The sequence below is a fragment of the Phyllobates terribilis genome, unplaced genomic scaffold, assembly GCF_046119375.1.
Source record: "Phyllobates terribilis strain yellow unplaced genomic scaffold, ASM4611937v1 Scaffold_4__5_contigs__length_816908805, whole genome shotgun sequence".
NCBI lineage: Eukaryota > Metazoa > Chordata > Amphibia > Anura > Dendrobatidae > Phyllobates > Phyllobates terribilis.
Genome location: NW_027362764.1, coordinates 358,092,090 through 358,109,521, shown reverse-complemented (window position 1 = coordinate 358,109,521; position 17,432 = coordinate 358,092,090). Strand labels below are relative to the sequence as shown.

Genomic DNA, 17,432 nt, shown 5'->3' with positions numbered 1-17,432 from the left:
GAAATGTTACCATCCTATCCATTCTATTGTGGAAATTTCTGTTGTGGAGACTAGCATCTCCGCAACAGAAATTGACATGCTGCGGCTCCTAAAGCCACGCCATAGGTGAGTTTATGTGGCGGCAAATAGAAGCACAGTAGGCATGTGATTTCTATAAAACCCATCCACTGTGCTTCTAATGTACAATGCAGTGGTTTGGACAAAGAGCAAGTGAGCTGCATCCAAGCCGCTGCCTCTACGGATCGTGGGCAGATACCTTACATCAGACAAAACAAAAGTCCAGCTTGTTTTCCACAACAAAAGTTAGGGTCCGGAAGTGCCAATCTGTTCTGGTCTGATGTTTCCACCAAACATCCCTCAGCTCTTCTCCCCCCACCAACACACACTGAGGAGTTCTGGCTATCTTTTTATGCTATTTATGCTGTCCTAAGACCTGCAGCCGTGCAATTCGGACATTGCACCAAAAACCCGGAATAGCTGATAAGATCCAGGCCAGGTCTTTACCTCCTGGATCGAAAGGCACTTGCTGGAAGGAATATATCTCCCATCCATCACCATACCCCTCACTGTCACAATATTAATAAAGTTACATAAACTATATAGATAACTGCACACGTATACTGTATATGACTAGTATGAATAACTAGAGATATATTATATTACACCTTTATATATCATCTAATCACATTTTAGCCAATCCCTAAACCATGCCTCATTTCTCTGTCAAAAAAGTCTCTAAAAACTTTATTTAATATATTCATTTTTAAACCTTAAAAGATTCCTTTATGAATTCAGATTACTCAACATTCTTTACTTTGTTTTCCATGTAAGTAGGAATGTCACTCTTAGAAACCACCTTTTTAAAATATAATTTTAATAATACTGATGAAACAACCACTTACATATCTACCAATTGATACAGGAGGTGGTCACCTAGTATTAGCATTGCACATGGATAAAGCATGTATAGGCCCCCAGTTATACAGATGTAGTGCAGTGTCTGGCTTAGCCTGTTATTGATGCCTGTTTTAAATCCCACTCTGAGTCTCCCTTCTCAGCCTCTGCAATAGCGCTGGTAGCGCTTGCTATATCCCAGTACCATTCCAGCAAAACACAGGTAAACTACCACCCTGTAGATTTTTATACCTCTCATCATGTTCACGTCACATGTCTATTGCCTCCGCTCATCTTATTTTAGTATATTCACCTTGAGTCAGTCTCCCTATTTATCTTTCTCTATCTCATGCTGACAGTGTTGCTCTTATTTTATTGCTCCCACAATTTCCTCTATTTGTTTGGCACCTAATGGGCACCCATTTTTGCTGATTTTGCCAGTGTGCCCATACAACAAACAGTTAATTCCTGTATGTGCGCAGCTGTCTAACATCCGTGACACATGCAGCCGCGGCAGCTCAAATCTAGATGTCAAGCGCGCTGCAAATAATCGGCGAACACCCGATTGTGCTTCATTAAAAGGGTTAAACGAGCATGCTCACTCAACACTACCCACCACATATCACAGCTTATATGTGTTGTTGCACAATAAATATTGCAAATTTCATTGTTGAGTGTGCGGTGGATTTCTCTTCTTGGTCCTTGTAGCACGGTATCCCACTCAACCAGCAACTCCATTTAGGCTCGAGTGCAGACAAAACTTTCTACTAGTTATACAGATGTATGACACCCATATTCTTATATAATTTTTTTTCTATAACTACAAAGGTCCTAACAATTGTTGCTATAACAAATAATGTTTTGTCATGTATAATATTAGCTGTTTGATGCACAATTTGATACTCTATTGGCTTAGCAGGTAACATGTAGCCCTTGGTGGTAGCTATAACTATAATTTTGCTGTCACTTGTTCATACTATTTTTGCTACAATAATAGTAGAATAATATAGAAACTGTCCGAGATACTTGACTGGATAAATATGCTTATAAGGGACCCCAGTTTTGAGTTTTATTTCCTCTGTAATATTAAATTATCCACCTCTGTGTTGCTCACCATACAAATCATAGTATCTAATGTAAATATTGAAATTATTTAACCCCTTCCTAACCAGGTGAATTTTCCATTTTGTTTTATTTATTCCTCCCACTCTTATAAGAGCCATAACTTTTTTTTTCTGTTGTCATTGCAATACAAAGTCCTCTTTTTTTCTAGTTATGAGAGCTATCATTGGAAACAAAAATAACTACAGTGGGTACGGAAAGTATTCAGACCCCTTTAAATGTTTCACTCTTTGTCTCATTGCAGCCATTTGGTAAATTCTAAGGCTATGTGCCCACGTTGCATTTATGAAGCAGAAAATTTCTGCTGCATAAATGCAAGTCCTCTCCCGGAAAAACGCATGCGGAATTCCGCACGCGTTTATCGCGCATTTTTCGCGCGTTTATCACGCGTTTTCCACATGCGGAATTGCCTTGCGTTTTTTATGCATTGGACTAAGGCAATTCCGCTTGCGGAAACGCAAAACTAAATGACATGCTGCGGATTTTTGAACGCGGCATAAACGCTGCGGAAAAATCCGCAACATGTGCATAGAACTTGCGGAAACCCATTGGGGACCATGGGGTGTGGATATACATGCGTTTTTCAAGCGTTTACGCTGCGGAAATTCCGCAGCATATGCGCTTGAAAAATGCTACATGGGCACACAGCCTTAGGCTGTTCGCCCATTAATAATCGGGTGTTCGCCGATTATTTGCAGCGCGCTTGACATCTAGATTTGAGCTGCCGCGGCTGCATGTGTCACGGATGTTAGACAGCTGCGCACATACAGGAATTAACTGTTTGTTGTATGGGCACACTGGCAAAATCAGCAAAAATGGGTGCCCATTAGGTGCCAAACAAATAGAGGAAATTGTGGGAGCAATAAAATAAGAGCAACACTGTCAGCATGAGATAGAGAAAGATAAATAGGGAGACTGACTCAAGGTGAATATACTAAAATAAGATGAGCGGAGGCAATAGACATGTGACGTGAACATGATGAGAGGTATAAAAATCTACAGGGTGGTAGTTTACCTGTGTTTTGCTGGAATGGTACTGGGATATAGCAAGCGCTACCAGCGCTATTGCAGAGGCTGAGAAAGGAGAGACTCAGAGTGGGATTTAAAACAGGCATCAATAACAGGCTATAAGCCAGACACTGCACTACATCTGTATAACTGGGGGCCTATACATGCTTTATCCATGTGCAATGCTAATACTAGGTGACCACCTCCTGTATCAATTGGTAGATATGTAAGTGGTTGTTTCATCAGTATTATTAAAATTATATTTTAAAAAGCCTTAGGCTGTGTGCCCAGGTAGCATTTTTCAAGCGTATATGCTGCGGAATTTCCGCAGCGTAAACGCTTGAAAAACGCATGTATATCCGCACCCCATGGTCCCCAATGGGATTCCGCAACTTCTATGCACATGCTGCGGATTTTTCCGCAGCGTTTATGCCGCGTTCAAAAATCCGCAGCATGTCATTTAATTTTGCGTTTCCGCAAGCGGAATTGCCTTAGTCCAATGCATAAAAAACGCAAGGCAATTCCGCATGTGGAAAACGCGTGATAAACGCGCGAAAAATGCGCGATAAACGCGTGCGGAATTCCGCATGCGTTTTTCCGGGAGAGGACTTGCATTTATGCAGCAGAAATGTTCTGCTTCATAAATGCAACGTGGGCACATAGCCTTAAAAGTTATTTTTTTTTGTCATTAAAGTACACTCTGCACCCCATCGTGACTGAAAAAAAAACAGAAAATGTAGAAATTTTTGCAAATTTATTAAAAAAGAAAAACTGGTCATAAGTATTCAGACTCTTTGCTCAGACACTCATATTTAAGTCACTTGCTGTCCATTTCCTTGTGATCCTCCTTGAGATGGTTCTACTCCTTCATTGAAGTCCAGCTGTGTTTAATTAAACTGATAGGACTTGATTTGGAAAGACACACACCTGTCTATATAAGACCTCACAGCTCACAGTGCATGTCAGACCAAATGAGAATCATGAGCTCAAAGGAACTGCCCAAGGAGCTCAGAGACAGAATTGTGGCAAGGCACAGATCTAGCCAAGGTTACAAAAGAATTTATGCATTACTCAAGGTGCCTAAGAGCACAGTTGCCTCCATAATCCTTAAATGGAAGAAATTTGGAACCACCAGAAGCCTTCGTAGACCTGGCCGTCCAGCCAAACTGAGCAATCATGGGAGAAGAGCCTTGGTGAGAGAGGTAAAGAAGAACCTCAAGATCACACTGGCTGAGCTCCTGCGATGCAGTAGGGAGATGGGAGAAAGTTGCAAGAAGTCAACTATCACTACAGCCCTCCACCAGTCAGGCCTTTATGGTAGAGTGGCCCGATGGAAGCCTCTCCTCAGTGCAAGACATATGAAAGCCAGCATAGAGTTTGCTCAAAAACACATGAAGGACTCCCAGACTATGAGAAATAAGAGTCAATGGTCTGATGAGACGAAGATAGAACTTTTTGGTGATAATTCTAAGAGGTATGCGTGGAGAAAACCAGGCACTGCTCATCACCTGCCCAATACAATCCCAACAGTGAAACATGGTGGTGGCAGCATCATGCTATTGGGGTGTTTTTCAGCTGCAGGGACAGGACGACTGGTTGCAATTAAAGGAAACATGAATGCGGCCAAGTACAGAGATATTCTGGAAGAAAACCTCTTACAGAGTGCTCTGGATCAGATTTGGCCGAAGGTTCCCCTTCCTACAAGACAATGACCCTAAGCACACAGCTAAAATAACAAAGGAGTGGCTTCAGAACAACTCTGTGACCTTTCTTGACTGGCCCAGCCAGAGCCCTGACCTAAACCCAATTGAGCATCTCTGGAGAGACCTAAAAATGGCTGTCCACCAACATTCACCATCCAACCTGACGGGACTGGAGAGGATCCCCAAATCCAGGTGTGAAAAACTTGTTGCATCATTTCCAAGAACACTCATGGCTGTACTAGCTCAAAAGGGTGCTTCTACTCCATACTGAGCAAAGGGTCTGAATACTTATGACCATGGGATATATCAGTTTTTCTTTTTTAATAAATTTGCAAAAATTTCTACATTTCTGTTTTTTTTCTGGCAAGATGGGGTGCAGAGTGTACTTCAATGAGAAAAAATATGAACTTTTTAGAATTTACCAAATGGCTGAAGTGAAACAAAGAGTGAAAAATTTAAAGGGATTTGAATACTTTCCGTACCCACTGTATACTTCCATATGTCATCCACAAAGTGTACACCACTAATTTGTACTAAACTTATAGTGTAGGGAAGGGTAAGAAGAGAAAGATTGTGAATGCATTGCTAATTTAAAAATAACTTTTATTTATATACAGTACATTAATATAATTTATATAATTAAAATAACTTTTCCTGACTATTATTATTATTGTAAGTGAGGGAGAATTATTTAAGCTGTAGTCTTGGCCCCAAAAATTTTGATTGAATTTTAACATACAGTATGACAGTATGATCATGCATTCTTGGAATACTTTTCACATTTTTAGGCTCCAGCGTTTAAGAAAAAATGTAGCTGAACTACAGTAGGCGCAACAGTGTTTTCACTCATAATCCGTAAGCAGAGACCTTTAAAATGTCGACAAATTAAAATACATATATATAAGAAATATTTTTGTTCATTATAACCAGCCTTATAATGCAATGAAACATTGAAAAGAAAAGCCTTCAAGTAAATATTTAATTTACATGGTGATTTTTATTTCTAGGAACTGCAATTTGAAAGATTAACACGAGAACTCGAGGCTGAACGTCAAATTGTCGCCAGCCAACTGGAGAGATGCAAACTTGGATCAGAAACTGGCAGCATGAGTAGTGTTAGGTAAGAATGATTTCATGCTTCTGGAGCTAGCGTCGGACTGGAGTACCTTGGGCCCACCAGAGACTATCATTCTTGGGGCCCACCATGCTGCTATATCAATAATATAGAAATAATATAAGACCACAAATTGTATAGTAAAATATGCTAATACAGTACCTGTAATATAAAACACAATGGCCCGATTCATCAAGACCGGCGTTGTTCATGCCAATCTTGATGAGGGGGCGTGCTGGAGCCAGATGCTCCTGATTCGTTACATGGCTCTTCATGAAATCTGCAGCATCTAACAAGTGTCACTGTCGAATAGTCATGCTGATTGACAGCCAGCTTCCCACAGTTTGGCAACAGGGAGCCGCTGTCATTCTCAATGACGTCGGCAATGGTTCTTAACGAAAAATCTGAGTGGAAGAGAAGGAGCTGCTCTGTCAATGTGAGCAGGAGAATTGTCAGCAGGAGACATACTCTACACAACACAGTAGGGCTGACAGATCCTTTATATACTACACCACACAGGAGAGCTGACAGATCCTCTGTATGCTTCACCACACAGGAGAGCTGACAGATCCTCTATATACTACACCACACAGGAGAGCTGACAGATCCTCTGTATGCTTCACCACACAGGAGAGCTGACAGATCCTCTGTATACTACACCACACAGGAGAGCTGACAGATCCTCTATATACTACACCACACAGGAGAGCTGACAGATCCTCTATATACTACACCACACAGGAGAGCTGACAGATCCTCTATATACTACACCACACAGGAGAGCTGACAGATCCTCTATATGCTACACCACACAGGAGAGCTGACAGATCCTCTACATACTACACCACACAGGAGAGCTGACAGATCCTCCATATACTCATATACTACACTGCACAGGAGAGCTGATAGATCCTCCATATACTACACTGCACAGGAGAGCTGATAGATCCTCCATATACTACACCGCACAGGAGAGCTGATAGATCCTCTATATGCTACACCACACAGGAGAGCTGACAGATCCTCTACATACTACACCGCACAGGAGAGCTGACAGATCCCCCTATATACTACACCACACAGGAGATCTGACACATCCTCTATATACTACACCACACAGGAGGTCTGACACATCCTCTAGATACTACACCACACAGGAGATCTGACACATCCTCTATATACTACACCACACAGGAGAGCTGACAGATGCTCTAAATAATACACCACAAAGGAGAGCCGACAGGTCCTCTATATACTACACCACAAAGGAGAGCCGACAGATCCTGTATATACTACACCACACAGGAGAGCTGACACATCCTCTATATACTACACCACACAGGAGATCTGACACATCCTCTATATACTACACCACACAGGAGAGCTGACAGATGCTCTAAATAATACACCACACAGGAGAGCCGACAGGTCCTCTATATACTACACCACAAAGGAGAGCCGACAGATCCTGTATATACTACACCACACAGGAGAGCTGACAGATACTACACGACGCAGGAGAGATCCTCTATATACTACACCACACGGGACACATCCTCTATATACTAACCCACACAAGACACATCCTCTATATACTGCGCCGCACGGAACACATCCTCTATATACTACACCGCACGGAACACATCCTTTATATACTACATTACATAGGAAAACTGACAGATCCTCTGTATACTGCCCCACACAGGAGAGATCCTCTATGTAGTACACCACACGGGACACATCCTCTATATAGTACACCACACGGGACACATCCTGTATATACTACACCACACGGGACACATCCTCTATATACTACACCACAAGGAGTTTCACAGTGGCATTTAATAGGTCAATAATTGTGGGCAACACTTAACTCCACCCGCAGTTATGATAGGCAAGTGTGGCACCCCAGGGGTCTGGTTGCCACAGTAATAGAAATATTACGTCTGAGAGCAAGTGGGAGGTTTCCTGGTCAGGAGCCCTAAAACATGCAACACCTCCTGCCCAGCCCTGGGAGGGGAGGAATCTGCCCTTATAAACTGGGTCTGGGGCGGGGTTAGTCAGAGAGTCAGAGCCTGGAGTGAAGTTCCAGACACAGGGCAAGAAACAGCAGGAGCTCTGTAGGAGCAGAAGCTGAGTGCCAGGGTCTGGAAGCAGAGATATTGCTCGTCCTGGCTGAAGAGACTACTACCGGACAACGGAGTCCCAAGCTGTGGGAACCTCTAAGTCCAGCAGCAGAACCCAGCCGGCAGGGGATTCCAGGTCCTCTGGCCATAGAAGCCCGGAGGCTCAGTCACAAGGAAGGGACCAGCACCGCCATCGAGGAGCGGAGGCTATCAGAAGGCCCCAAGTCACCAGCCATACGGGTGAGCACCACACGGTATACTCAGGGACGTGGGCTACTTCCACTCTCTTACAGCAAGGTAGCCAGGAAGAGTCCAGATAGACGGGGAGGCCTACAACTCCACCTGGCCAGGGGAACTCCTGCTTGCTCACAGACGGACCAGGCCCCTTATGCTAGCCAGTACTCCCGGGAGGGTCTGCCTTAATATCAGTAAAGACCCTGAACTGCACTGCAAAGACTCTGAGTCGTTCCTGCTTTCTCACCGCATCCTGCACTACTAGTACTGGGACGCCCATGCACCATCACTCCCAACATCCACATTCCCTGCCCTGAGGCCATACTCTTCCCGTGGGGAGTTATCCCATCTTTAGCTGCGCACACCACACCAGCCTCAGCGGACTGCCTCGCAGCGGCGGTACACTCTGACCGCAATTCACGGGTGGCGTAGTCGGACATTAAACCACAAAAACCCCATAAAGACAACCACTGGTTTGACCACCCTGAGCCACGGGACCGGGTCGCCGCCACGGAGACTACAACCCCCAGAGACCCGGCTCCGGGTAACCCACACACGTGTACACTAGGCCCAGGGGGCGCATCAACTTTGGCGTAGTCGGCAGGATTTTGTGCCCGCAACCACCGGGTACTGCGTGCCTTCAAAAGACTGTCATACTTGCTGTGGTGAAGGTCCCCGCCATCCGGAGCCGTTTCCCGCCATCTTCAGTCGGTTCCCACCATCCGGAGCCGTTTCCCGCCATCTTCAGTCGGTTCCCGCCATCCGCAGTCGTTTTCCCGCCATCGGACGCCATCTTCGGGACGCCGCGCGGGAAGAAGAGGGGCGTGGACGCCGAAAGCGCGCGAGACCCGAAGCTCCGCCCCATGCACCGACGCTGCGCAAGGTCCTGGAAGGGAGAGAGAGCGACGCTGACGTCACCAGAGCGCGACGCAAGGTCTTCCACCCTGACTATCATCTGCGGAGCCACGGCCTACTGAGAAGAAGCAACAGAAGGTAGGCCACACTGAACTAGGGGGGAGGAAGATGACGGACACGGAGGGACCCTCTACCACCAGCGCGTCCGCTGCCGCAGTAATGCCGTTCACCATGCCCTACATCCCCGGAGCGGCCTGGATGCCCCAATACTCAGGGGAGTCGCATACCCTAAGCGACTTGAAAGAGAGACTGTACAGCCTGTTTAAAGTATACCACCTGACGGAGGGACAAAAAGTGAGCATATTGGTGGGCCAGCTAACCGGCGCAGCCCAACGTGAAGTAAAATCCTGGTCAGTCAGGGACAAGGAAACTGTGAAGGAGATCTTAGCCCGTCTGAGGGACACTTTCGATACCCGCACCTCAGCAGAAATCAAAATGAAATTCTATGGGTGCAAGCAGCGGGCCCAAGACAGTATAAGAGACTATGCTTTGAATTTGCAAGAGGCCTTGGGAGCCATTAAACAGGCAGACCCTGACAGTGTTCGGAATGCAGATGAACTGTTGACTGAGCAATTCATTGAGGGTCTGCTGTCCAACGCCCACCGAACCCAGTTACGTGCAATGGCCTTGCAGAACCCTGGTTTAGACTTTGCGAAGTTCAAAGACAGGGCCATCCGGGTGCTCCGAGAACCGGCACCGGGTAGCGCTGTAACCCACCGGCGCCCTGCTATTACCTATCACCAGGAGGCGGCGCCCTTGTCTACAGAGTCTGTAGGAGCTGGTGCGCAGGCTTTGGATAACAACCCGGCTACAGACTTGCACCACCAGGTCCAAGAACTGGCCGCGCTAACCAGAACTGTGCAGTCTTTACAGGTCTCTCCTCCAGGAAAGATCCAGCTGGCATCCGGACCAGAGGACGTCCCGTGGCGCCGACAGAGGAGAATCCCGCCGTCCAGAGGAAGACCCAGCGACAGATACGAGGACAGACAACCCATCTGCCGCCGCTGCAATCAACCCGGACATATGGCAAGGTACTGTCACTTAAACGGGCACAACCTGGGGCAGAGGTCCAACCCCCAGGCATAAGATCATGAGGCCCCTCAAACTGGCATGATAAATACGTAGGGGGATGTCCGGTCTTGCCTGTGGTACTGGATGGCATTCCTATGAGTGCCCTACTAGACACCGGGTCACAGGTGACTACCATCCCGTACGTGCTCTTTAAGCGGTACTGGAATGACTCGGACATAACCCGCTACCCAGATGACGACCTGAGTATCATCGCCAGCAATGGTCAGCCCGTGCCGCAGGTGGGATTCAAAGAGGTGACCATTAAGATCGGTAAAGTCGAACTGGCGGCACAAGGACTGATTATTGTGGACATTGACCGTCATGAGAGTCACCCTAAAATAACCTTGGGAACTAACGTAATTGAAAATTGTCTTGCAGAGGTAATTCTCATTTTGCAGCAGGTTGCCAAGAATGCCAGTTACAGCCAGCAGCGTGTTCTCCAAAAAGAGATCCGGGCGCTGATGAAACGGCAACTAGTGGAACTATCTGGTGGTGAGATTGGTAGCGTGAGAATGTGTGACCCGTTCCCTATTGGCATGCCCCCGAAAAGTGAGATGATGATCTGGTGCCGGGCAGCTATTGGTCTAAGAGGTAGAGACTACCAAGCAATGGTAGAACCCGTCTACTCAGACAGTAGGCCCACCATTTTGACAGCACGGGGGGTGGTCGATGTACGCCAAGGGAGGGTGCCCGTCCGCATCATAAATATAGGGGAGAGAGAAGTATACCTGCCCCGGTATGCCACGCTAGCCAAATTGTTCACCATAAACCAAAATTCTGTAAGGGCCGTGGAACCCTTGCCTCCATCTCAACCAAAGGAAGGTAACTGCTCTAAGAAACAAATGGAGGACTGGTGTCAGCAACTGCATGTGGGTACTGACTCCACTCCCTCACACCAAAAAACAGGGAGTCTACCGGGTGGTTCAGGAGTATGAAAGAGTCTTTAGTAAACACCCGCTAGACTTCGGGCGAGTAAAGGGGGTAGAACATCACATCCCCACAGGAGACCATCCACCCATAAAGGAAAGATACCGACCGGTACCCCCTGCACACTATCAGCATGCAAAGGGGATGTTGCGGGACATGAAGGAGGCTGGGTTAATCAGGGACAGCTGTAGCCCCTGGGCAGCTCCACTAGTTCTAGTGAAAAAGAAGGACAACACAATGAGAATGTGTGTAGACTACAGAAAGGTCAACCGTATCACACACAAAGATGCGTACCCGTTACCTAGAATAGAAGAATCTTTAGCTGCATTAAAATCTGCTAACTTCTTCTCCACTTTGGATCTTACTAGCGGGTACTGGCAGGTTCCTGTAGCAGAGGCAGACAAGGAGAAGACTGCATTCACCACCCCGATGGGTCTCAGCGAGTTCAACTGTATGCCGTTCGGGCTCTGCAACGCACCAGGAACCTTCCAGCGGTTGATGGAATGCTGTCTGGGACACCGGAATTTCGAGACGGTCCTGCTATACCTGGACGATGTCATAGTTTATTCCAAAACCTACGAGGACCATCTGAAACACCTGGCAGAAGCGTTTGACGCCCTGGCAAGCTACGGCCTAAAGGTGAAACCCTCCAAGTGTCACCTCCTGAAACCAAAGGTGCAGTACCTGGGACACGTGGTGAGTGCTGACGGAGTGGCTCCCGACCCTGATAAGATCACCGTAATTAAGGACTGGCCAAGACCCTCCAGCATAAAGGAAGTGCGGCAGTTCCTCGGGTTGGTAGGCTACTACCGAAGATTCATTCCCGGTTTCACCAAAATGGCCTCCCCTATGCAGGACCTCCTGATAGGTCAATCCAGGAAGGCCAAAAACCAGAAGCCGCCCTTCAGGTGGGAAAAGCTGGAAGAGGAGTCCTTCCGCCAGCTGAAGATGGCCCTCACGGGGGATGAAATCCTGGCGTACCCTGACCACAGCCAGCCCTTTATCCTCCACACGGACGCGAGCAACATCGGGCTAGGAGCCGTACTGTCCCAGATCCAGCAGGGGAAAGAACGGGTAATCGCTTACGCCAGCCTAAAACTACGGCCCACAGAGAAACCCTGAGAATTATAGCTCATTCAAGCTAGAGTTCCTGGCGGTGGTGTGGGCAGTGACCGAACGTTTCAAGCATTACCTTGCCTCTTCCAAGTTCACCGTGTACACGGATAACAACCCGTTGACACACCTGGACCCTGCAAGACTTGGTGCCCTGGAGCAGAGATGGATGGCCCGCCTGTCCAACTATGAATTCACCATCAAATACCGGGCGGGACGCTCAAATGCCAACGCGGATGCCCTGTCCAGAATGCCAAACTTACCGGACGTAGGGGAAGATCCAGAAGAACTGGAAGAGGTCGAACTCCCTGCGTTCCACTGTCATGGGATTACCCTGTATTCCCACCGTGTAAGGGACAGGCGCTCTGCCACGTTCAATCCCTTACCCCACTGCAGCTGGGCGGAGACACAAGACAGTGATCCTGCAGTCCGTCTGGTGAAGGAAATGCTGACACAGGTTGATGCCCGTCTTGACCCAGACGCTCCGGAGGAGACCAAGCAACTGTGAAAGGAGAAAAGTAGACTGTTTCTTTACAAGGAGAAGCTGTGCTGGAGAATGGTCAACTCTAGAACACATGAGCTGACCTGGCAGGTAGTGGTCCCAAGACGAGACGCGGCTATGGTTCTGGTGGCATACCACGACGGAGCAGGACACTTCGGATGGAAGAAGCTGGAGTTCCTGTTGCGTGAACGGTTCTACTGGGTAGGCATGAGGGGAGCCATCGAGAGATGGTGCAGAGACTGGCCCGTGCAACCTAAGAAGAAAGGACCGTGCCAGCCAGAAGACTCCCCTGCAGTCCATCATCACCAGGCTGCCACTGGAACTGGTAGCCCTGGACCATGTGAAACTGGCTCCAAGCAGATCTGGGTACGTCTACGCCCTCACCATCGTAGATCACTACTCCCGGTTCCTGGTGGTGGTCCCTGTCAAAGACTTAATGGCTCAAACAGCAGCCAGAGCCTTCCAGCTGCACTTCTGCCGTCCACACGGGTATCCGGAGCAGGTGTTGACGGACCAAGGACCAGTCTTCGAAGCGGAGGTCTTCCAAGAGTTCTGCAATCTGGTTTGCTGCAAGAAGATAAGAACAACGCCCTATCACCCTCAGACCAATGGACTATGTGAGAAAATGAGCCAGGTGGGGATAGACTTGCTAAAAACGTTGCCCCTGGAAGAACGCAGTCTCTGGCCTGAAAAACTGCCTGATCTGGTGGACTTACATAATCACATCCCTGTAGGTTCCACCAACTGTACACCAGCTTACCTAATGAGAGCAAGACCTGGTAAGCTGCCTATTGACCTGGATATGGGAGTCCTGACACCTGAGGACACCTCCCCAGAGGCAGACTGGGATACAGAACCGCAGCAGCAGTATCGGAAAGTACAGGAGAGCGTCGAGCGAAGTCTGTCTCAAGCAAGAGAAAGGCAAGAGAACACTTATAACCAGTATGCTCCCGCTGTTCCCCTGGTACCTGGAGAGCAGGTCTTGAAGAGAAAGAGGCGGCTCCACAAGTTGGACGACCAGTGGGAGAAGGACCCGTACACCGTACTGCCCTCAAGCCGTGACAATCCAAAAGTCTGCATAATCAGTAAGGATGGAGGAGAAACCACAGCCATTGTTTCCAGAGACCACCTGAAAAAGTGTCCCGAGCAGCTGCAAAGCCCTGACGAAGATCAAGAGAACCCTCAACCCGCAGAGGAAAAGGAAGAAATGATCAGTACCGTACTCGGAGACTTTCCTCGGTCCTGGACTCAAATCAACAACGCAGTTGTGGTACCCGTCCTCACCTTTCTCCAGCCAGCCCCTCAAGGGCCTACAGAAGAACAGGAAGTGTCGGAAGAGCAGCCGGCCCAGGAGGCAGAAGAACCCATACCAGCAGATCAGGAGAATCAACCCTCTGCTAGTAGTGAGCCTGCCGTGCCCCTAGTGAGCCAAAGAGTATGCAGGAGGCTGCCAGGCCTACCCGCAAAACCAGATAGTGGGTTACGTAGGTCCACCAGGAGCACTAGAGGACAGATGCCCGCTCACTGGAGAGTCTAATGCCAAGTATATATTTACCTGTACATACGTAAATGCTGAAAAAGGTTTATGTTTTTGTTGCCTATTCATTGATTATGTTTTTCTAGTTACCCTGCAGGTTTATTTGGACTGACAGGTTATGGACGCTGAATAACCGGAACTACATGTAGATAGTTGCACCTTGGTGCCTCTTGCGAAGATGGCCGCGGAAGAGAAAACCTGTCTGGCGTGGCCTCCTTGTGGCCCAAAGTAGCTAGCCTCAGCCTTGCAGCCACGCCCAGGGCCAACGTTTGGGGTTTGCTTTGGACAGGTCCCCTACTCTGTCAAAACTTCACCTTGTTGGGTGACATGGACACCCGGTCACGGACACGCCGTGACCTCTAAAGACTAAAGCTTCTTGTATATATGTTGTTGTATTATTGTTTATACCCTGTATTTGTGTTTTCTTAAAAATGTGTTTAGTCCCGGAGTACTAAATTTCACTAGGGGGGAATGTGGCACCCCAGGGGTCTGGTTGCCACAGTAATAGAAATATTACGTCTGAGAGCAAATGGGAGGTTTCCTGGTCAGGAGCCCTAATACATGCAACACCTCCTGCCCAGCCCTGGGAGGGGAGGAATCTGCCCTTATAAACTGGGTCTGGGGCGGGGTTAGTCAGAGAGTCAGAGCCTGGAGTGAAGTTCCAAACACAGGGCAAGAAACAGTAGGAGCAGGAGCTGAGTGCCAGGGACTGGAAGCCGAGATATTGCTCGTCCTGGCTGAAGAGATTACTACCGGACAACGGAGTCCCAGGCTGTGGGAACCTCTAAGTCCAGCAGCAGAACCCAGCCGGCAGGGGATTCCAGGTCCTCTGGCCATAGAAGCCCGGAGGCTCAGTCACAAGGAAGGGACCAGCACCGCCATCGAGGAGCGGAGGCTATCAGAAGGCCCCAAGTCACCAGCCATACGGGTGAGCACCACACGGTATACTCAGGGACGTGGGCTACTTCCACTCTCTTACAGCAAGGTAGCCAGGAAGAGTCCAGATAGACGGGGAGGCCTACAACTCCACCTGGCCAGGGGAACTCTTGCTTGCTCACAGACGGACCAGGCCCCTTATGCTAGCCAGTACTCCCGGGAGGGTCTGCCTTAATATCAGTAAAGACCCTGAACTGCACTGCAAAGACTCTGAGTCGTTCCTGCTTTCTCACCGCATCCTGCACTACTAGTACTGGGACGCCCATGCACCATCACTCCCATCATCCACATTCCCTGCCCTGAGGCCATACTCTTCCCGTGGGGAGTTATCCCATCTTTAGCTGCGCACACCACACCAGCCTCAGCGGTCTGCCTCGCAGCGGCGGTACACCCTGACCGCAATCCACGGGTGGCGTAGTCGGACATTAAACCACAAAAACCCCATAAAGACAGCCACTGGTTTGACCACCCTGAGCCACGGGACCGCATCACCGCCACAGAGACTACAATCCCCAGAGACCCGGCTCCGGGTAACCCACACACGTGCACGCTAGGCCCAGGGGGCGCGTCACAAGTCCTTGCTGTAGCACACAGCGATTACCTACCGAGTATGGGGTGTGCTCAGCCTGTGTGTCCACTTCATACATGTGGATATTGGAAAGGAGTGAAACCATGATTGGACTTTTATTGATACCAAATATGTATTTTTTTTTTTAATTGGAAAAGGTGGTGTGATTGGAACTTAGTAAAAAAAAAATTTTTTTTTTTTTTTTTAAATTCTTTAAAGGAATGGACTTCACAGGATGACCATGATTGCAGTTATTGGGGTCTTCAGTAGACCCCCAGCTACCATGGTAGCCAATCGGTTACCGGGGGATGATGGGAGTAATTGCACGTGTCACGCTATTTTTATGCCACTGTCAGAGATTGGCAACAGCATTTAAATTATTAAACCTAACTCTCATTGCTTGAGGGTCCCCTCCCCCACTGTCTCCGCTCATTTATTGTGGGCCCCCTCCCCCACTGTCTCCTCTCATTTACTGTGGGCCCCCCTAATGCTAAGCTGGAGAACTAGTCAAGCACATTGTTTACTCACATACTGCAGCCAGCGAATGAGGAAGGAGGGAGCAGTACTCAATCTTCCTTTGCTTGCTTCTGGGTCTCACTGTACATCCTGGTGCAGGCAATTGACCAATCACAGCACAGCTCTGTGCTGATGAGTTCACACAAATAAAACTAACATGGATTGGTTACAGTGCAGCCAATCCATTTTAAGGTAAAGACAACAGCATTGTTGTCCAGGGAGCAGGAAGAGGAGCGAGAGACTCAATACAGTGTACAATGAGTTTACAGCTGTGCCTGATCAGCCGACAATCAGCTGTGCCTGTGCTGGCTGTAAAGTGAATGCGCACCGCTCTATGAGCAGCTGTGCCTGTGCTGGCTGTGAAGTGAATGCGCACTGCTCTATGAGCAGCTGTGCCTGTGATGGTGATAATCTATATACAAGCCGGCGCATGATGTGAAGGAGCTGCTCCTGATGAGCAGTACAGCCAGGGTGCAGAACAAAGCGTGTGGCGCACCGTCTGAGCGGTGCTCACGATCGCCATATCACGCAGGCACAGCAAAAGAACTATATCTCTGATGAGCAGTGTTGCGGTGCCTGAGCCCAGGCCCACCGAAGCATCCTCCTGTAATCCTGTGGGCTAGTCCGACCCTGTCTGGAGCTCATACATTTAAAAACGGTAAAATGCAGCATGGTTGAAATAAATAGAAAAAAAAATCCAAAAAATATAGAACTCTATGTATATTGTTAGATTCCGAAATCCGATATTAATAAATATTTTAGTGCAGGTATTATGAATAGAGACTAATAGAGATGAGCAAACCCATGGATATTCAGGTTCTCCGAGTTCGACGAACATGCAGTAAAAAGTTTGGTTCTGGTCCGAACTTGAACTCAAACTTGACCCCAGACCCGAACCCAATACAAGTCAATGGGGATTCAAGCTTCGATGCTGTAAAATGGCTGTAAAATGGTCATAGTGAGGGCTAGTGGGCTTCAAAAGGAAGCTAAATTGGGGTAAAAGCAGGACAAACAAATGTGAATAGGGAAATTACTTAAAGGGGATCTGTCACCATAGCAATTATTGGAAAAATAGGAAGTAAATGAATAACATAAAAATGTTAACAGTGCCGTCAGAGACTGAGGCTAGCTACTTCAATTCCAGTT

General features: G+C 47.9%; 1 protein-coding gene across 11 annotated transcripts in view; it reads left to right on the top strand.

Annotated features, from left to right (window-relative positions):
* CTNND2 (catenin delta 2) overlaps positions 1-17,432 on the top strand; it is a 2,090,389-nt gene that overhangs the window by 281,167 nt on the left and 1,791,790 nt on the right. For all 11 annotated transcript variants that reach the window (XM_073678428.1, XM_073678425.1, XM_073678422.1 and 8 more), the window contains one exon: positions 5,735-5,847. In XM_073678428.1, coding sequence (XP_073534529.1) covers positions 5,735-5,847 — 113 coding nt within the window. The remainder of the gene's footprint in view (positions 1-5,734; positions 5,848-17,432) is intronic.